This window comes from Sceloporus occidentalis, unplaced genomic scaffold, assembly GCF_023333645.1.
Source record: "Sceloporus occidentalis isolate IW3139 unplaced genomic scaffold, rSceOcc1.0.p SCAF_4, whole genome shotgun sequence".
Lineage (NCBI taxonomy): Eukaryota > Metazoa > Chordata > Lepidosauria > Squamata > Phrynosomatidae > Sceloporus > Sceloporus occidentalis.
In genome coordinates, this window is record NW_028316984.1 from 187,451,241 (window position 1) to 187,467,255 (window position 16,015).

General features: G+C 39.6%; 2 protein-coding genes across 5 annotated transcripts in view; one reads left to right on the top strand and one right to left on the bottom strand.

Moving 5' to 3' along the window:
• The first annotated feature begins 443 nt into the window (after positions 1 to 443).
• The window catches only part of TDRD9 (tudor domain containing 9), a 147,204-nt gene continuing 131,632 nt past the window's right edge, over positions 444 to 16,015 (top strand). For 2 of the 3 annotated variants that reach the window (XM_089522641.1, XM_089522642.1), the window contains exon 1: positions 444 to 690. In XM_089522641.1, the coding sequence (XP_089378767.1) occupies positions 518 to 690 (173 nt within the window). In that variant the 5' untranslated portion in view covers positions 444 to 517. The remainder of the gene's footprint in view (positions 691 to 16,015) is intronic. The other variant, XM_089522643.1, reaches the window with a different exon arrangement.
• The window catches only part of RD3L (RD3 like), a 35,168-nt gene continuing 28,286 nt past the window's right edge, over positions 9,134 to 16,015 (bottom strand). Inside the window, exons 2-4 of one of the 2 annotated variants that reach the window (XM_089522646.1) lie at positions 14,702 to 14,809; positions 13,579 to 13,885; positions 9,134 to 12,531 (exon numbers count right to left, since the gene is read on the bottom strand). In XM_089522646.1, coding sequence (XP_089378772.1) covers positions 12,234 to 12,531; positions 13,579 to 13,885; positions 14,702 to 14,809 — 713 coding nt within the window. In that variant the 3' untranslated portion in view covers positions 9,134 to 12,233. Of the gene's footprint in view, positions 12,532 to 13,578; positions 13,886 to 14,697; positions 15,131 to 16,015 lie in introns of those variants that run through there. The other variant, XM_089522647.1, reaches the window with a different exon arrangement.

Here is a 16,015-nt window from a genome sequence, read left to right on the forward strand (position 1 = left end):
AAATATGCACCCAGTCCCAGAAAAATGAAAGCCTTTCCTCTTTGATGCTGCTCCAAGGCACTAGTCCTCTTGGTCCAAAGTGATTGAAACTGGATTATTTCTGCAGTGTGGATGCAGCCACACATTCTGCTCTTGAGCTCCAAACTGTGATTTTCACAGAACTGCTACTTTTTCACAGATCACTGCTGGAACTCTGAAGCTATATAAATAATCAGTGTCTTAAAATTAATAAAACACAGAAATTTAGGAGTCCTATTTGGAGGTTTTTTTCTCCAAAAAGTGACAGTATTGCAGAATGCAATTTATGTAAAAACAAGCTCTCTCTCAAGACATCTACTTCCAACCTAAAGAAACATATGAAGAGTCTAGAGAATGGAATAACTGTGATTTGCAGAGCACACCACGTGACAGAGACCTGGGAAAAGAGGCGGGGCTTGCCAATTAATTGCAGGTGGTTTGCAGTTGCAGATGGAGGTCTAGCTCTTTTGCAAGTCTACTTGGAGGGCTCCCAGGCAAGATGTTGAAGAAACTCACCGTAGACCAGATTACTGACTGGTTCACAATTGGCAAGAAAGTCAGTGGGGTGGAATTCCTGGGGGGTGAGCCCAAGATTGTTGCTGCTGCTGCTGCTGCTGCTGCTGCTGAGGATGATGGGCCCTCCAGTGAGCAACCACCTTCTGCTACTAATGAGTAAGTTGTGTGTGTGTCTGTGTGCCATAGTAAAGAGTGAGTAGGAAGGGGGGGGTTGCAGTCCTGTGTAATTCTTATTTTATTATTTTTTGGTAAATATTTTGTTTGCAAGTTTAAGTTATAAGGAAATGACAGACCAACTGACCAAATGCACAGCAAGAAAAGATGATGGTGCAAAGAATGAAAACTGAAATAAATAAAAACAAAAAGCCAATTATTTGTACAGGTAATTATTTTTATTAAAGGTTTTTTCATAATGTATTAATTTTACAAAGAAATGACAAATAAACTGACCAACTTCACAGCAAGAAAAGATGGCACAAGGAATGAAAACCCAATAAAATAATTTTTTTTAAAGTTTTTAATTAACAAATTAATTTTGCAAAGAAATGACAAACAAACTGATCAAATGCACAGGAAGAAATGATGGTGCAAAGAACGAAAACCCAAGAAAATGTGGGAGAGATCATCCGGAAACACAGAGCTCAGTGTTATCAGTATGCTGATGACACCCAGATCTATCTCTCCATGTCTCCGACTGATACAGTGACTAAAGATGGCACCTCTCCTCTGGATGCCTGCCTGGAGTCAGTAATGGGCTGGATGAGGGAAAACAAACTCAAGCTGAATCCGGAGAAAACAGAGGTACTCGTGATGGATACTCCGAATCCAGACGGGGAAATTTGCCATCCTGTCCTGGACGGGGTTAAGCTCCCTTTAAAGGACAAAGTTGGCAGTTTGGGAGTACTCCTGGACTCATCTCTGCAGTTGTCATCTCAGGTGGATGCGATGGCCAGGAGTGCTTGGTATCAGCTTCGGCTGATACGCCAACTGCGTCCCTGTCTGGACCGAAAGGACCTTGAAACACTAGTACATGCACTGGGAACCTCTTGCTTGGATTTCTGCAATGCACTCTACATGGGGCTACCTTTGTCCCAGGTTCAGAAGCTTCAATTAATTCAGAATGCTGCAGCCAGACTGGTCGCCGGAACCTGTTTTAAAATCTCTTCACTGGCTGCCAATTAGCTTCCGGTCTCAATACAAAGTGTTGGTCATTACCTATAAAGCCCTACATGGCTTGGGCCCGAGTTACTTGAAGGAACGCCTCTCCCTACACAATCCGCCCCACACCCTCAGAACATCAGGGAAGTGCTTATTGGCGCACCCTAAGGTGAGACTGAAAACAAATCACCAAAGATCTTTTACAGCAGTGGCCCCACATTATTGGAACAAACTTCTGGAAGAGATCCGCCTCAGTTCTACTGTGGACGTGTTTAAGAAATCTCTGAAAACTCATCTCTTCCATTCAGCTTATCCTCCCGACTCTTTTTAGGAAATTTATCCCCTCCCAGATGCTACCTCAAGATGCTCAACTGCGATTCGATTAAGATACTCAGGACTTTTTATATGATGTTTTTAAATATGTCTATGTTATTCTGTCTATTTTATTCTGTTTTGTAATGGCTATTTGATATTTGATGTTGTGAACCGCTTTGATCATTTTGGAAAAGCGGTATATAAATAAAGTTATATATATATATATATATATATATATATATAAAAAATAAAAAGACAGTTTGTGTGTAATTATTTTATTTAAAAGTTTTTAATTAACAAAGTGTTTTGGATTTTGGAAGTTTTTTTTCCAAACAGGAAGGCCCATTGCTTTTTAAAATAAGGTGCTGTCCTTTTGTTGGTGTCTTTGCTTCAACTGGCAAGTGACAGCAGCTTCAAACCAAGAATAGAGGCAGAACATTGTGTGGAGGAAATAGTTTCCATTTGGAAAATATCTGCAAAGCAGCGATAGCCATCTTTTTCAGGTGGAAGGAGGAAAAAAAGGAAAATGCCAAAAATATTGAGTCTCCCTGATCCGAAATGCTTGGGCCCAAATATGCTTTGGATTTCAGATTTTTTGGGATCCCCCCCCCCCCGCCCAGCCTTGTGATGAACATAAGGAACTCCATTCCAGCAATTATTTTAGTCATTTATTAATTAAAATACTTCTATAGGGGTGGAGTACAATATATAAAGAACTACAGGGTTTCCACTCTGATTAAACCACGGTTTTCAACAGATATACGGTAACCAAAATCCCCTTCGTGATTCTCCTCTCCCTGTGCTATAGCTTCTCACATTGGAAGCAAAAAAGAATCCAAACCACACTGCGGAAATAATCCAGTTTGAGACTGCTTTAACTGCCCTGGCTCAGGGTTGGGAATACTGGGAACTGTAGTTTATTGTGGCACCTGAACTCTGTGTATGACAGAGAAAGCTAAATGTCTCACGAAACTACAGACCCCAGGATTCCCTAGCCTTGAGCCAGGGCAGTTAATTTTTTAAAAAATTGGTGTGTATTTTAACTGATGTATTTTAACTGATGTGGTGTGTATTTTAATTGTTGTTGTTTCCTGCCTCAATCCATGATGATGATGATAATAATAATAAGATATTTTTGGCCAGTGAAGACTGCATAATGCAGCATGCAATAGAAGGATGTCTGGTCTCATTCTCTGAAGATGCCATCCACAGGTGCTGGTGAAACGTCAGGAATAAACTCATTGAGAACATGGTCTCATAGCCCGAAAAACCCACACAAAAACTATGGATGCCCACTGTGAAAGCCTTCAACTTCACATTGTCTAGTCTCTGCTTGAATACCTCTTACCACTTCCCCTTGACTCAGCCCATTCCACTGTCAAACTGTTTTCACTGATGAAGCTTTTTCGAATGTTTACTGGAAATTATTTTTCTTGCCATCACTGAATGTTATGGATGAGTGGGATGGCTGGAAACTTTTCAGCCTGCTTCAGTCTTTCCACAGTACTATTTGCCAGCTGCGTTTGGAAGATAGTCACTCTTATTAATGGCTCAGATCAGGCGAGCTGTTTTCTAGTCTGTGCACAATAATCGTTGTGTTTCATGTGTGTCTCTGCCTCACATGAATTTGACTGTTTTTCTTAATAACAAATATTAGTTGTTTTGAAACTGAGGGACCAGGGAACAGAATGTTATAGCGGGTAGGTGAGACGACAGTGATGCAGAGTCCTAAGAAAGGAGAGTACTGTATCTTTAGTTTGCTGTAAGTTTCCTCCTGCTACCATCCCAGATGGAAGAGTGAGAGATCCCCTAGGAAAGTTAAACTATGGCTTTTCCTACAAGAGACCAGTGATAACCACCTATATGCAAGGTGATAAAAGAGAATAAGGGAAATTAATGGAGAGCATGAAACCATAAGTACAGGTTGAATCTTGCTTATTGGGAATTCTGAAATCTGATATACTCCAAAATTGTCCACATGGGTGGCTGAGATAGTGACACCTTTGTTTTCTGGTGGTTCAGTGCTGTGTATACAAACATATCGCACATAAATTTATTAAAGATATTATGTAAAATTACCTTTGGGCTATGTGGATAAGGTGTATATACAATATAAATGAATGTTATGTTTAGACTTGGGTCCCATGTCCAAGATACCTCCACACACTATGGAGTTTATCAGACAAGGGAAATTGGAAGTATAATCCAATGGCAATCTGAACGCAATCATGGGGTTTAACGTTATTGCGTGATAACCCACTACACACAAATTTGGGCAATCAATCCGAGCACAATCTTGGGGTTTCACGTTATTGAAACCCCATGATTGCGTTCAGATTGCCATCAGATTATACTTCCAATTCCCCTTGTCTGATAAACTCCATTATGATGGGTAGAATCAGATCTAGTGTACCTCTGCTAGTTGTTGAGGACATGAGTCAGAAGACACTATAATAGAGTCAGAATCAAATTCTGCAATTGCATATAGGAACTGAATATGAGTTCATGTTTCAGTTGCCATGGTGCACACACATTACATTTGACCCACTGATGCTTAGGATCAAGTAGGTTGTGCTGGTTTTGAAAAACCCATCTTGGATGCATTCCCCCCCCCCCCCGCCAGCAAAACAGGAGGGAACTTGCATCTTCCTTGTGAGCTTCCTGACCGGTAGGCATCTGATTGACCACTGTGGGTACAGAATACTGGGCCAAAAGTGGGCTCATCCAGTACTATTCTTATATTTTTATGCATTCTCTTTGATGGAGTTTAAATTTGTGCAACAGAAACTGGAAAGGTTAGATTTCTGTACTATACCTCCCAGAATCCTGTCTGTAGCATGATTCTGGGGGTTTTAGCATCCACAATTCTTGCAGGTGGGGCAGATATTTCTTGCAGTAAAAACAACTGCCTTTTCCAGTAAAAAGGACTGCCTGTTGTAGTTTTGTGGCACCTTGAAGACTACTAAGTTTTTTTTGACACAGTCTTTTGTGAGCATTGGCCTACTGGTCTGAAAAAATGGGCTGCTCTACATGAAAGCTTATGCCAAATAAAAAATGGTTAGTCTTTAAAGTGCCACAATTTTTAAGCAAGCTTAATAAGTTCTGATTGTAGAGTTGGATGCCTTCTCCACTTGACTTATTACTTGAAACCAACTGGGGTAAAGGCATAGCTTACATCCACAGGAATCTGAGACAAGTACAGTAATCCCTCCACATTCACTGAGGTTAGGGGTGAAGGACCCCCATAAATGTGGAAGAACCGCAAACAGAAAAAGCACTGTTCTTTTTACGTGAGAGGACACCTCTCTAGCCTCTCCAGGTCCTCCAGTACAACTCTGTGGTCAACATCTGCCAGAAGATGATCATGCTGGAGAACCTACAAATGCCTAGAGAAGTCTTTTCTCTAGGAATATCTAGGTCCTTCATTGTGACTATGGTCAACTTCTAGCAGAGTTGCACTGGAGGACTTAGAGATTCGTAGAGAGAAAAAATTAATCAAAACTGCAAATAATCAAATCAGCGAAAGTCAGAGCAGCAAATGTGGAGGGCCAGATGTAGTGTAAATGAGTTCCCTGAGCTAAAGGGAAGTGGAGCAGAGGTGATGGGCATTGAGGGCAGATGCTTTGCTTGGGCTTGGCATTTTCACCTCATCTGGTTTATTTTCACCTCAGCTGATCATGGGGGACAATAGAGCATTGTGAGTGGCAGCTAGTGCCATGCATTGCTAATTAGCCTGGGACTATATCCATTTTGGTCCATTGGTAGTTATGCCATTGAGAAGTAGGTGAACTGTAGCTTTGTTTTAATTTGTTAGTAGAGCTGTTTTGTTAACTTCATCTACCATTGGCAAAGAAAACATGGAGAGATGCTGCCAGTCATGAATATAGCAGTAGTGAGTAAAGTGCCCCAACAACTTGACATGATATAAAACAGCTTCCTATGTGCTCTTTGAGAGAGGCCATTGCTCAGTGGTAAATGTGTGTAGGGGGTCCTAATTTTATGGTCTTGGCATTTCCAGTTTGAATGAATAGGTGGTGGCAAAGGCATTGTCCTGAGATGCTGTGGAACAACTGTCAGTCAGTAGATGAAAGCAGACTGAATGATGAAGAGCCTCACCTGGTATAAGACAATTTTCTGCGCTCTTATTCCTCTAGCACTAGCAGTAGTTTTTTCCTTCACTGTCAGCAGGCTGTGCATGCATTCTACAAGGATCTTTGATCATCATGCTGTACAACTGATGGTTTCAGGTTTGAGGGTCCTGGGAATTTGAGTATAGAATCATAGGAGAATATCACACCGGGACAGGAGCAGGTTGCTCTCCCATCCTTATTTTGTTCGTGACTATGATTGTGTGAAAGAAATTCACACATGTTGTGCTGATCCGATCATTGTCCTATCAGTGTAGAGGAATTGTATTAACGGGTTCTTCTGTTAATACAAAATAAGGGGAAATGAGGGGACAATTCCGCTTCACTCATGGGACAATGACAGGATCACTGCAACGTCATATGAAAGTCTTTTGCATGATCGCTATCATTTGCACTTCCCGCATGGGACAGTGATGGGATCAGTACATCATTTTGTCAAAGTCCTTCCTGCTATCTCATGGCAAGGACAGGGCAGGGGCATCCTTTTCCCCGTCGGATAATCTCCATAGAGTTGGAAGATAGCTCAAGGGCCATCCAGTCCCAACTCTCTACCATGCAGGAAGATACAATCAGATGGCCATCCAGTCTCCATTTAAAAACCTGCAAAGAAAGACACTCTGAGGCAGCATATTCCACTGTTGAACAGCTGTTACTGTGAGGAAGTTCTTTCTAATGTTGAGGTGGAATCTCTTTTCCTGTAATTTGAATCCGTTGCTTCAGGTCCTATTCTTGGGAGCTGCAGAAAACAAATTTGCTACATCTTCAGTATTACATGCTTTCAAATACTTAAACAGGGCTATCTTATCACCTCTTAACCATCTCTTTCCAGGTTAAACATTCCCAGCTCCCTAAATTGCTCCGCATAGGGCTTGTTTTCCAGGCTTTCTACCATTTTTGTGGCCCTCCTCTGGACACGCTCCAGCTTCTCAACATCATTCTTGAATTGTGGTGCCCAGAACTGGACACAGTATTCTAGGTGAGGCATGACCAAGGGGAATAGAGTGGTACTACTACTTCTCTGTATCTGGACACTATACTTCTATCGATGCAGCCTAGAATCACATTGGCTTTTTTAGCTGCCACATCACACCGTTGACTCATGTTTAACTTGTGGTCTGCTACAACTCCTAGATCCTTTTCACTTGTACTGTTGTCAAGCAGTACATGTACTGTTGAGTCCATTGTGAAACAGGCCCCAAGAATAAAAGGACTGAGAAACATTTTCTATAAAGCAATGATTTATTATATTCCAGCAGAGATGTCAGTTTTCTTTCCCAGGGATTTGTGTGTGTGTGTGATTCTTTAAATAGATGCGTGAAAAACAGAAGGTGAAATTCGTGCTTCAGCTTGGAATCAGTGAAACTGAGAATTCTCTTGCATGCATGGAGGGCTCCTTCTATTGTTAGGGATGCATAGATCCCACGTCATGGGTTTTTCAATAACAGGCATATCCTGTTTGGTTCAGCAGATCATAAAACACATAAAGGAAACATTTGTGCTATGGGTGCTGAAGCTCAAACTATGTTCAATTTATAAATCCACAATTGGAGTCTGTGGTTAAATTACAATGAGGCTGTAGGGCTGATGGTCGACCTGCAAAAACCTGATCTTGCTTACTGTTGTGCATTAAAAAAAGTGTAGTCTAAAAAATCAGCCCACACTTTTCAGAGCAGGGAAATATTTTCCCTGTTTACATCTGCTGTTAAAATCACAGCTACAGGAGCTGTATAAACTAAACTAGTATAAACTACTAGGAATCACTAGCTTTTTGGCAGGTGTTAAAAGCCAAGTTTTAACTGTGGCAAAATTCACTCCTAGACCAGATGATGCTGTACAGATGTACCTACGCAGTTCCCTGAAATGGTGTCAGCAGATTTCTTGCTCATGGTCTCTGGTGATGGAGCCCTAGGATGAGAATTGTATACTTTTGTTCTATAACACTGGGAGTTAAATTTAGCTCAGATGTGTTTGCAGGAAAAGTCAATTCTGGCAACTATTTTCATTGATTTTCTGCTCTACTTATGTCAGTTGTGGCCACAGTTCCCACATGTCAATTTCAAACTATTAAAAAAGCCTTTCCGTATGACGCTCCTAGCATCCAAGAACAGATGCTTAGGGCAAAAATATGTATTGAAACATGCCTGTGTGTGCAAAATGAGATATTTCAAGTTTGTTCTTTTGCGAGCTGACATTTATGTTTACGTGCCTTTGTTTAAAACATTTTTTCACTAATGTTTCCATATAAAACATAAGTCCTGTAATGTTAGCCTATTTAAACCACAACAGCTTTTTAAAAACAGCCTCACCTTGTAAAACAAATATCCCAAGCGAAGACCAAGCCAGTGGGAACTATTTTTACTTAAGTTGTAAAGCAGTGCTGGAAAAATATTTGCAACTCTGAAATAACAGCATTAGATGTTTTAGAACGACCTTCTTTTGCTTTTTCAAAAAAACCTGTCTAGTCGTGTACGGTTTTGGAGTTAGCAGTCCTGAAGAACAATTGAGTACTAAATATGTGTATTGAGACATAGATTGTGCATTTAATGTGATTTACTCTCTGGTAAGTGTACCCTAACGCTTCAAGCTTGGAAAACCAACCAAGCAGCTAGCACACTTTGTGCAATGCACTGAACATTTTACTTCACTGGTTTAGTTTCAGTCTTACAGCCAATATATAGCTTTGTTGCTGATTTACAACTACTTGTGGCTAGTTCAGGCAACACCTTGCTGTTTACTCCCCTTCCCCAAGTCTTTACAGATTTTATGGTTAAATGATTGCTTTCAACCCAGAACTTTATTCTACCATATTAAGAAATCAACACAAATCCAAAGCATGTTTAACAGCATTTTTAACAGCTTTGTTCCCATTACCTTTCCCATGTTTTCTTCATCTTTGCTATTCCCCCCCCCCCCCCCCCCGCATTGTAAGCTTCACTGGGGTAGGTACCAGTGCCCTCCACCTGCTAGAAATTTTTTATTGTGCCATGATCAGTATTGCTGTATACCAGTCCTCTTCAGACCTCATTTCTAAAATTGTCAGATCTTTCCATGGTGACCCATACTTTAGCAACATGCTTAGACTGCTGTAATGTGTTCTGTGTGGAACTGCTGTGAAGAGTATTTAGAAATACAGTCAGCCAGCCATATCCATGGATTTTTTTATCCGTGGATTCAAGCATCCATGGTTTGAAAATATTTTAAAAATACATAAATTCCAAAAAACAAATTTTAGGTTTCCCCACTTTATATAAGGAATTCTATCTTACGATGCCATTGTATATAATGGGACTCGAGCATCCATGGATTTTGGTACCCAAGCTTACCCCGGAACCAAACCCCAGTGGATACAAGGGCCCACTGTCTCAGCTGGTTCGGAATTTTACAGTTAAACTACTGACTGGGGATGGTTTTAGGGCTCATGACACCCCTCTTATAGAAAGTTTCATTGGCTATTGGTCTGTTTCCTGGCACAATTCAGAGTTCTTGTTATGACCTATGAATCTCTGCATGATCTGGGACCAGGTTCTCTGAAAGATTGTATTCTACTATGTTGGGCCCTTCATATCTGCTGGGGTTTGGGTTCCAGGAGCCCACATGAATAACGAAAGGCATGGATGCTCAAGTCCTGTTAAATACAGTGGCTTAGTACAATGGTACCCTTTATATAAACTGGAAAAACCAAGTGGTAGAATTCAAAGATACAGCTGTGTTAATCTGTATAATCAGTATGTAGAGAGATCTTGTAGCACGTTTGAGCCGAACTAAGGAAAGAAGTTGGTGGCATGAGCTTTCGTAGACTTAAGTGCCAAATGCATCTGAGGAAGTAGACTTAAGTCTACAAAAGTTGATGCCGACAACTTCTTTCTTTAGTTAGCCTCAAAGGTGCTACAAGATCTCTCCAGATACTGGCAAAATCAAGGTTTGCTTTTTGGAATTTATATATTTAAAAAATATTTTCAAGCTGTGGATGCTTGAATCTGTGAATAAAAGGTCCATGGATACGGATGGATACTCAGGCTCATCTCTGTCTCCTGGCCCTGTAAGAGACACATTTGACATCAATGAGAGCAGCTCTTGCTCCTATAGACTATGGAACTCCCTGCTGGTTAATCTTGTCTCTGATAACAACCTAGCTTTTCTTGTTGTTCCAGGCCTTTGACCCTTAAGCAGATCTGGAAATAGACTGTAATTGCTTTTACTTCATTTTTCTTATGTTTATACTTGGCATTTTACTGTACTGTATTTCTTAAATTGTATCTTGTTGGGGTTAGATACCCTGAGCATCATTTGGTGACAAGGGGGGCTACAAATTTAACAAGCAAAGCAAATGTTGTGACATCTAGGAGCTGTTTTTAATACTGCAGCATAGAAACTTTTTGGAGGCTGCATCCATACTGTAGAAATTATCTGGTTTGACATCACTGTAACTGCCAGGGTGCAATGCTGTGGAATTCTGGGAATTCTCAGAATTCCATAGCATTGCACCATGGTAGTTAAAGTAGTGACAAATTGGATTATTTCTGCAGTGCAGATGCAGCTGGAGATATTTTTCTTTATGGTGATATGACTGAAACTGGGGTGGGGGCAAAATACCTATATTTATGTACAGAAAATTTATTTTTGCAAGGCATATTACCATACAGAAGTAAAACTAGTGCCCCTGTTCTACACAACTATTAGCTCTACTGTTTCTTCCTATCTGTTCACTTACCTTTTCTCATAAGTCTGTGTACAAAAGCCCTCTCAGAATTCTCCATCCTCTTTTTTTTGGCAGAATACTGTAGTTTGCAAGATCACTGTACTAGGTTTCTCTAAGAAGAGGATAAATTCTTACACAGATACTTGGAAGGGGGAACTTACCCTTAGCAATGACACTTAAAGTAAGGTGTCCTTGTGTGTGTGTGTTTGCTGCAATTGGCAAGTGACAGCAGCTTCAAACCACAGATAGTGGCAGAGCATTATATGTAGGAAATAGTTTCCATTTGAAAAATATTGTTGAAAACATATGGGAAATTACGCAAGACATTGTGGTTGGGTGAGAAAAAGGGGGAAAAAAAGAATACATGTTGAGTGTCCCTGATCCAAAATGACTGGGACCAGAAATGCCTTGGATATCAGATTTTTGGGATTTTGGAATGTCTGCATATACAAAATGAGATATATTGGAGATGGGACCCAGGTCAAAACATGAAATTCATTTATGTTTTTTATACACCCAATAACCCTAGCTCAAAGTAATTTTATACCTAATATTTGGAATAAATTTGTGCATGAAACAAAACTTGCATACACTGAACCATCAGAAAACAAAGGTGTACTGTCTCAGCCACCCATGTGGATACTTTTGGATTCTGGAATATTTTGGATTTTGAAATTCTCCGTAAGGGATACTCAACCTGTATTTAAAAAATGTCTTATGATACCTTTTAGCCCAACTCTGAAGATTTTTTTTCTTCCTCTCTTTCCCCTTTTTAAAAAAAGGATGTAACGGTGATGTTATTGTAATGAACAACCTTAGGGCAAAGTGCAATCCATTTGTGGGTTCTGATCTCTCAGCTTGAAGACTCCTGTTAGAAATAATAATGCCTTAAAAGCACCTTCCTTTTTAATTCTCTTTAATGCTAAATCTCCAGTTCAAATACTTAATGACTTACTTTAGAAAAGATTGCATTTATGCAGATCATAGAACACTCCCCCTCTCCCCGCAAAGCCATTGCTTTTCACAGTGATTGTAGTTTAAAATATTGAAAACTTGAATTTGTAACTCTGCATGCTTATAGGTACAATATAAGCAACGTATTTTAAATATTTGATTTAAAAAGGGTTCACAAGAGAATGTTTTTGGTTAGAAGGTTCTTTTATACAACATATGCTACTGGAATAGTAGAAAGAGCTTGTCATTCTAATGACCTAAGTACTATAAATTTATATGCAAACTATAATCTGTTTAAAATTCAGAATTGGGAATAAAGGGGAAGGGGATGGCAAAAATGTATGTTTCTTTGGAGCTTTGAATCTTCACAGGAAGGTGGAAGGTAGCCAAGGGAACCCGAATGCATTTTAGGGAAGAGGAAAAACTTAGCTTGATGGGTAATAGTAGGGAAGATTCCAGATTCTATGGGAGAACGTTGGAAACATGCCCTGTGTATTTTTGTCAACGTAGCTGGATACTGTTGGGATCTCCTCTTTGTCCGTTTTGCCAGAGTTGTCTCCAGGTGCCACAAAGTGTACGGAACAATTTGTATTCCATATGTCACCCAGTTGGTCCTGTTGAGCTTCTTTCTCGAGATTGGTTAGGAACTCTTTTAAAACTTGCTTGAAGATGTAAACAATTTCCCATGGTAAAACATCATTTTCTGCCAAAACCTCTCGAAACCTGTAGAGAAATGGGAGCAGAAAAAAGTCAATTTAACTATTCTCTCTATATATTTATAATTCTTGCTATTATAGCTAGTGCTACCACTTTCATGACAAAGATAATTGTGCCTTTTTTTGCCTTTGTTGTTTAAAACCAAAACCAAAATGTGGAATAAAATGGTGCTTGCAATGCATTTGGATGCTACACAACAGTGGAAGCAGCATTTTTCCTCCTGTATTAAGCTGTCCAAGCAAATTGATTCAAACTGACGTTGCCCTCGAGTCTTTTTCTGGGCTCAAAAAGAGAGCATAGGTTTGTTAGGTTTTTGTAAAAAAGAAAATTCTGTACACTGCCTTTGGGAGGAAATTAGATGTATAGAATTGGTAATAATTTTAAGGAAGAACTTTGAAGAGTCATCTTTTGTGAGTGGGGAAAAAAGCTAACTTCAATAGAATACAGGTATAAATTGAATCTGAGCACTTGGTTCTATAGTGGCATTTGCATGTGTTAAAGCTAAACATACAGGGTAAAAGTACAGTTCTTTAATTTGCCAAGGCACAAATGTCTAGCAAGAGGAGGGAATGCATCAGATCTCTGAATAACAAAGACATTTTAATATGTAATTGGGTGTTTGATCAGTGTGCTCCCAATTATTTGGCAAATCTAAAGGATTTATTGCTACATTAATTTGGAGATGAAAGCTTTTGCTGTGGCATTCTGACAACAGATACTGAAATGTACATCAGCACTCTGCTATACAGTTGTACACATATAATCCTCTGCATTTTTATGCATGGGGGCTTATGAATAAAATTGTATTGCATTTAATTGCATTGTCTGGTTGGGTAGTCCCAAACACACATGCCAGAAAATAAGCCTCACTGAACATATTTCCAGGTAAACATGTTTAGGAGCATGTTGTTAAACCATCAGTGGACTTTCTTGGATGTATCTAACTGAAATGGGTTTCAAGTGAGAGGTAAACATATTTAAATCGAAGCTAAAAACCTCTCCCTCCACCTGTCCTGTAGCTTATGAGATGCTAGGTAAGTAAAATGGGGTTACCTGCTGAGAATGATTCCAGTTTGACACGGTTGAATTTGGGAGCAGAGAACTTCAAGCTGTCTTTGTTCTGTGGCTGGGATAGTTATCTGAGGACTTTGGTAGCTCTTCAGCCAGTTGTAATCCACACCAGTCTTCTGAACTTTTTGTTCATTTTCTATCTCCTGTATCAGTCGCTCACGTTCTTTCAAATGCCATTTCAGTTCCCTCAGAAGTGTCTTGGTCACAACCTCTGAGCCAGGGTATTGCCCAGTTTTATAGGAATAAATTTTTGGCCATTTCATCCAGCCAAAGAATGGCATTTTGTCAGCTAATTTTAAAAAAGAAAGAAAGAACCATGTATTGGTGTTTCAGAAGTAAATTTACACGTGTTCTTTGGGACTCGGCCCTTTAAGTTTGTTTGATGAATCTTATAATGTTGTTTATCACCTCTGAACCTGATGTACCTTTGCATTTACCTCTCTGAGGCTGCATCCACACTGCAGAAATAAACCAGTTTGATACCATTTTAACTGCCATGGCTCAATGCCATGGAATTTGAGGGATTGTAGTTTGTTGTGAATATGTAGAGCAAAGCTCTGGTGCTACAGCAAACTACAGTTTCCAAAATTCCATAGCAATGAGCCATGGCAGTTAAAGTGGTGTCAAACCGGATTATTTCAGCGGTGTGGATGCAGCCTGAGTCTGTGTTAGGTAACACTGAAACTCAGGTTTAAGCATCTTATCTTCAGAAATCAATGGAACTCAAATGTATTTCAGTTTGGCTGTATTATATACCTTTAACTTTATAAAGCATATTCAAACCAATGAACCTAATATATTCAAAAGCAAATTTTTCTTAGGAATTTTAAGATGTGTTATTAATCATATGCTATGCATATATATCTATAACAGTTTGCTTTAGTGCTCAATCTCAACTTTTAAAAAAATTGCAATAGTTCTCAATATGTCCAAGTAAGTTCATTTCTGATGTTAGAAGGCATTAATTGTTTAGTTGTATTTGATGAATCAGGTTTACTAGTTGAATCTGTCTCTCTCTCTCTCTTTTTCTAAGCCTCTGTATACTTTCTATGCATTAATTTTCATTCCATAAATTAGTTTGAAGTTAAATAATCCACTTACTTACTGTACTTTTTGAAAGGAATATCTGTCGCCGGCAAGGCTGCGGGTGACTTCGGCTTGACGTGAAGATAGTTTATCCCAGCATATTTGGTTCTACAGCTTGTCACACATTCTGTAAAAGAGACAAGTATTCTTCATTCTTCCCAGTGTAAAGAAGAGCATTGTAAATGGCACACGGTTGGAAGTAGGTTCTTTGGAAATCCTTTCCACAAAGTCCACTCAGGGTTTCTACCTTTTGAGCAAGAGTTTTTGCCTAGAGCTGTAGTCCCTCCTGTGTGTGCGAGGGATTTTATTTTAAAGGCAAAGACGATATTTTCAGGAGCTTGTTAGGGCTGCTAAATGCATCCAAAGGTATTGTTGGTACCCAGATGAATAATGATACTCTGAAGTCACGCCAGATGCGCTCCTAGCTAAAGTTAAGACTGTCGCTCGAATGATGTGATGCTTGGATGTGCATAGCTGTAGGTCACAGTTTAGTGCTGTGTTTTTTTTATGCCCGTGGTGCTCTAAAAATAACCACGTTGCTTTCGTTGTCAAACTAAACTTTGAGGCCATTTTGATGCTGGGTTTCTGGGGGGTGATTTTTATTCCTCTTGTTAGACTTGGGGGCAAAGAAGGGGGAACGAGAAGAGCTTGCATCCAGCTACTGTGTTTACCTATTCACAGATAACACATTTTTAAAACTAACAAAACCTTGTGAAAGCTCATCTTGGTTGGATTTATGCCAGTTGAAGTCTACTTACAAGGCACTGTACAAGAAGAGATTCTTAGACTATACTTTCCCTGATTAAATTAATCTCTTTGCATTTGCGCAGTTCTTATTTATAGTCCACAGCTGTTAGCAGGTTTGCGAAGGGTTTTTTTTTAAATAAAAAAATAAAAACATGGTGAAGGTATTTAAAGAAGCTGTCTGCCTCTTTGGCATTTCCCAACAAACCATGAAAGACTTGCTTTAAAAAGAAATAAAGCAGTAAAAATCCAATCTAATGGACAGGATTAGGAAGTGAATGCATGTAGAGGCTGCCTTATATTGGGTCAATCTATCTGTACTTCTACTTCAATGTTGTCTGTTCTGATTTGAAATTGCTCTTGAGTAGTCTTATATATTATTGTGCGCTTTCAGATTGATGCTGTCTTGTTGTTCTGTGCTTTCAAGTCATTTCCAACTTATGATGACTCTAAAGTGAACCTATGACGGGATTTTCTTGGCAAGATTTGTTCAGAGGAGGTTTGCCATTGTATCTGAGGCTGAGAGAGTGTGACTTGCCCAAGGTTACCCGGTTGGTTTCATGGCTGAGCGGGGAACTGAACCCTAGCC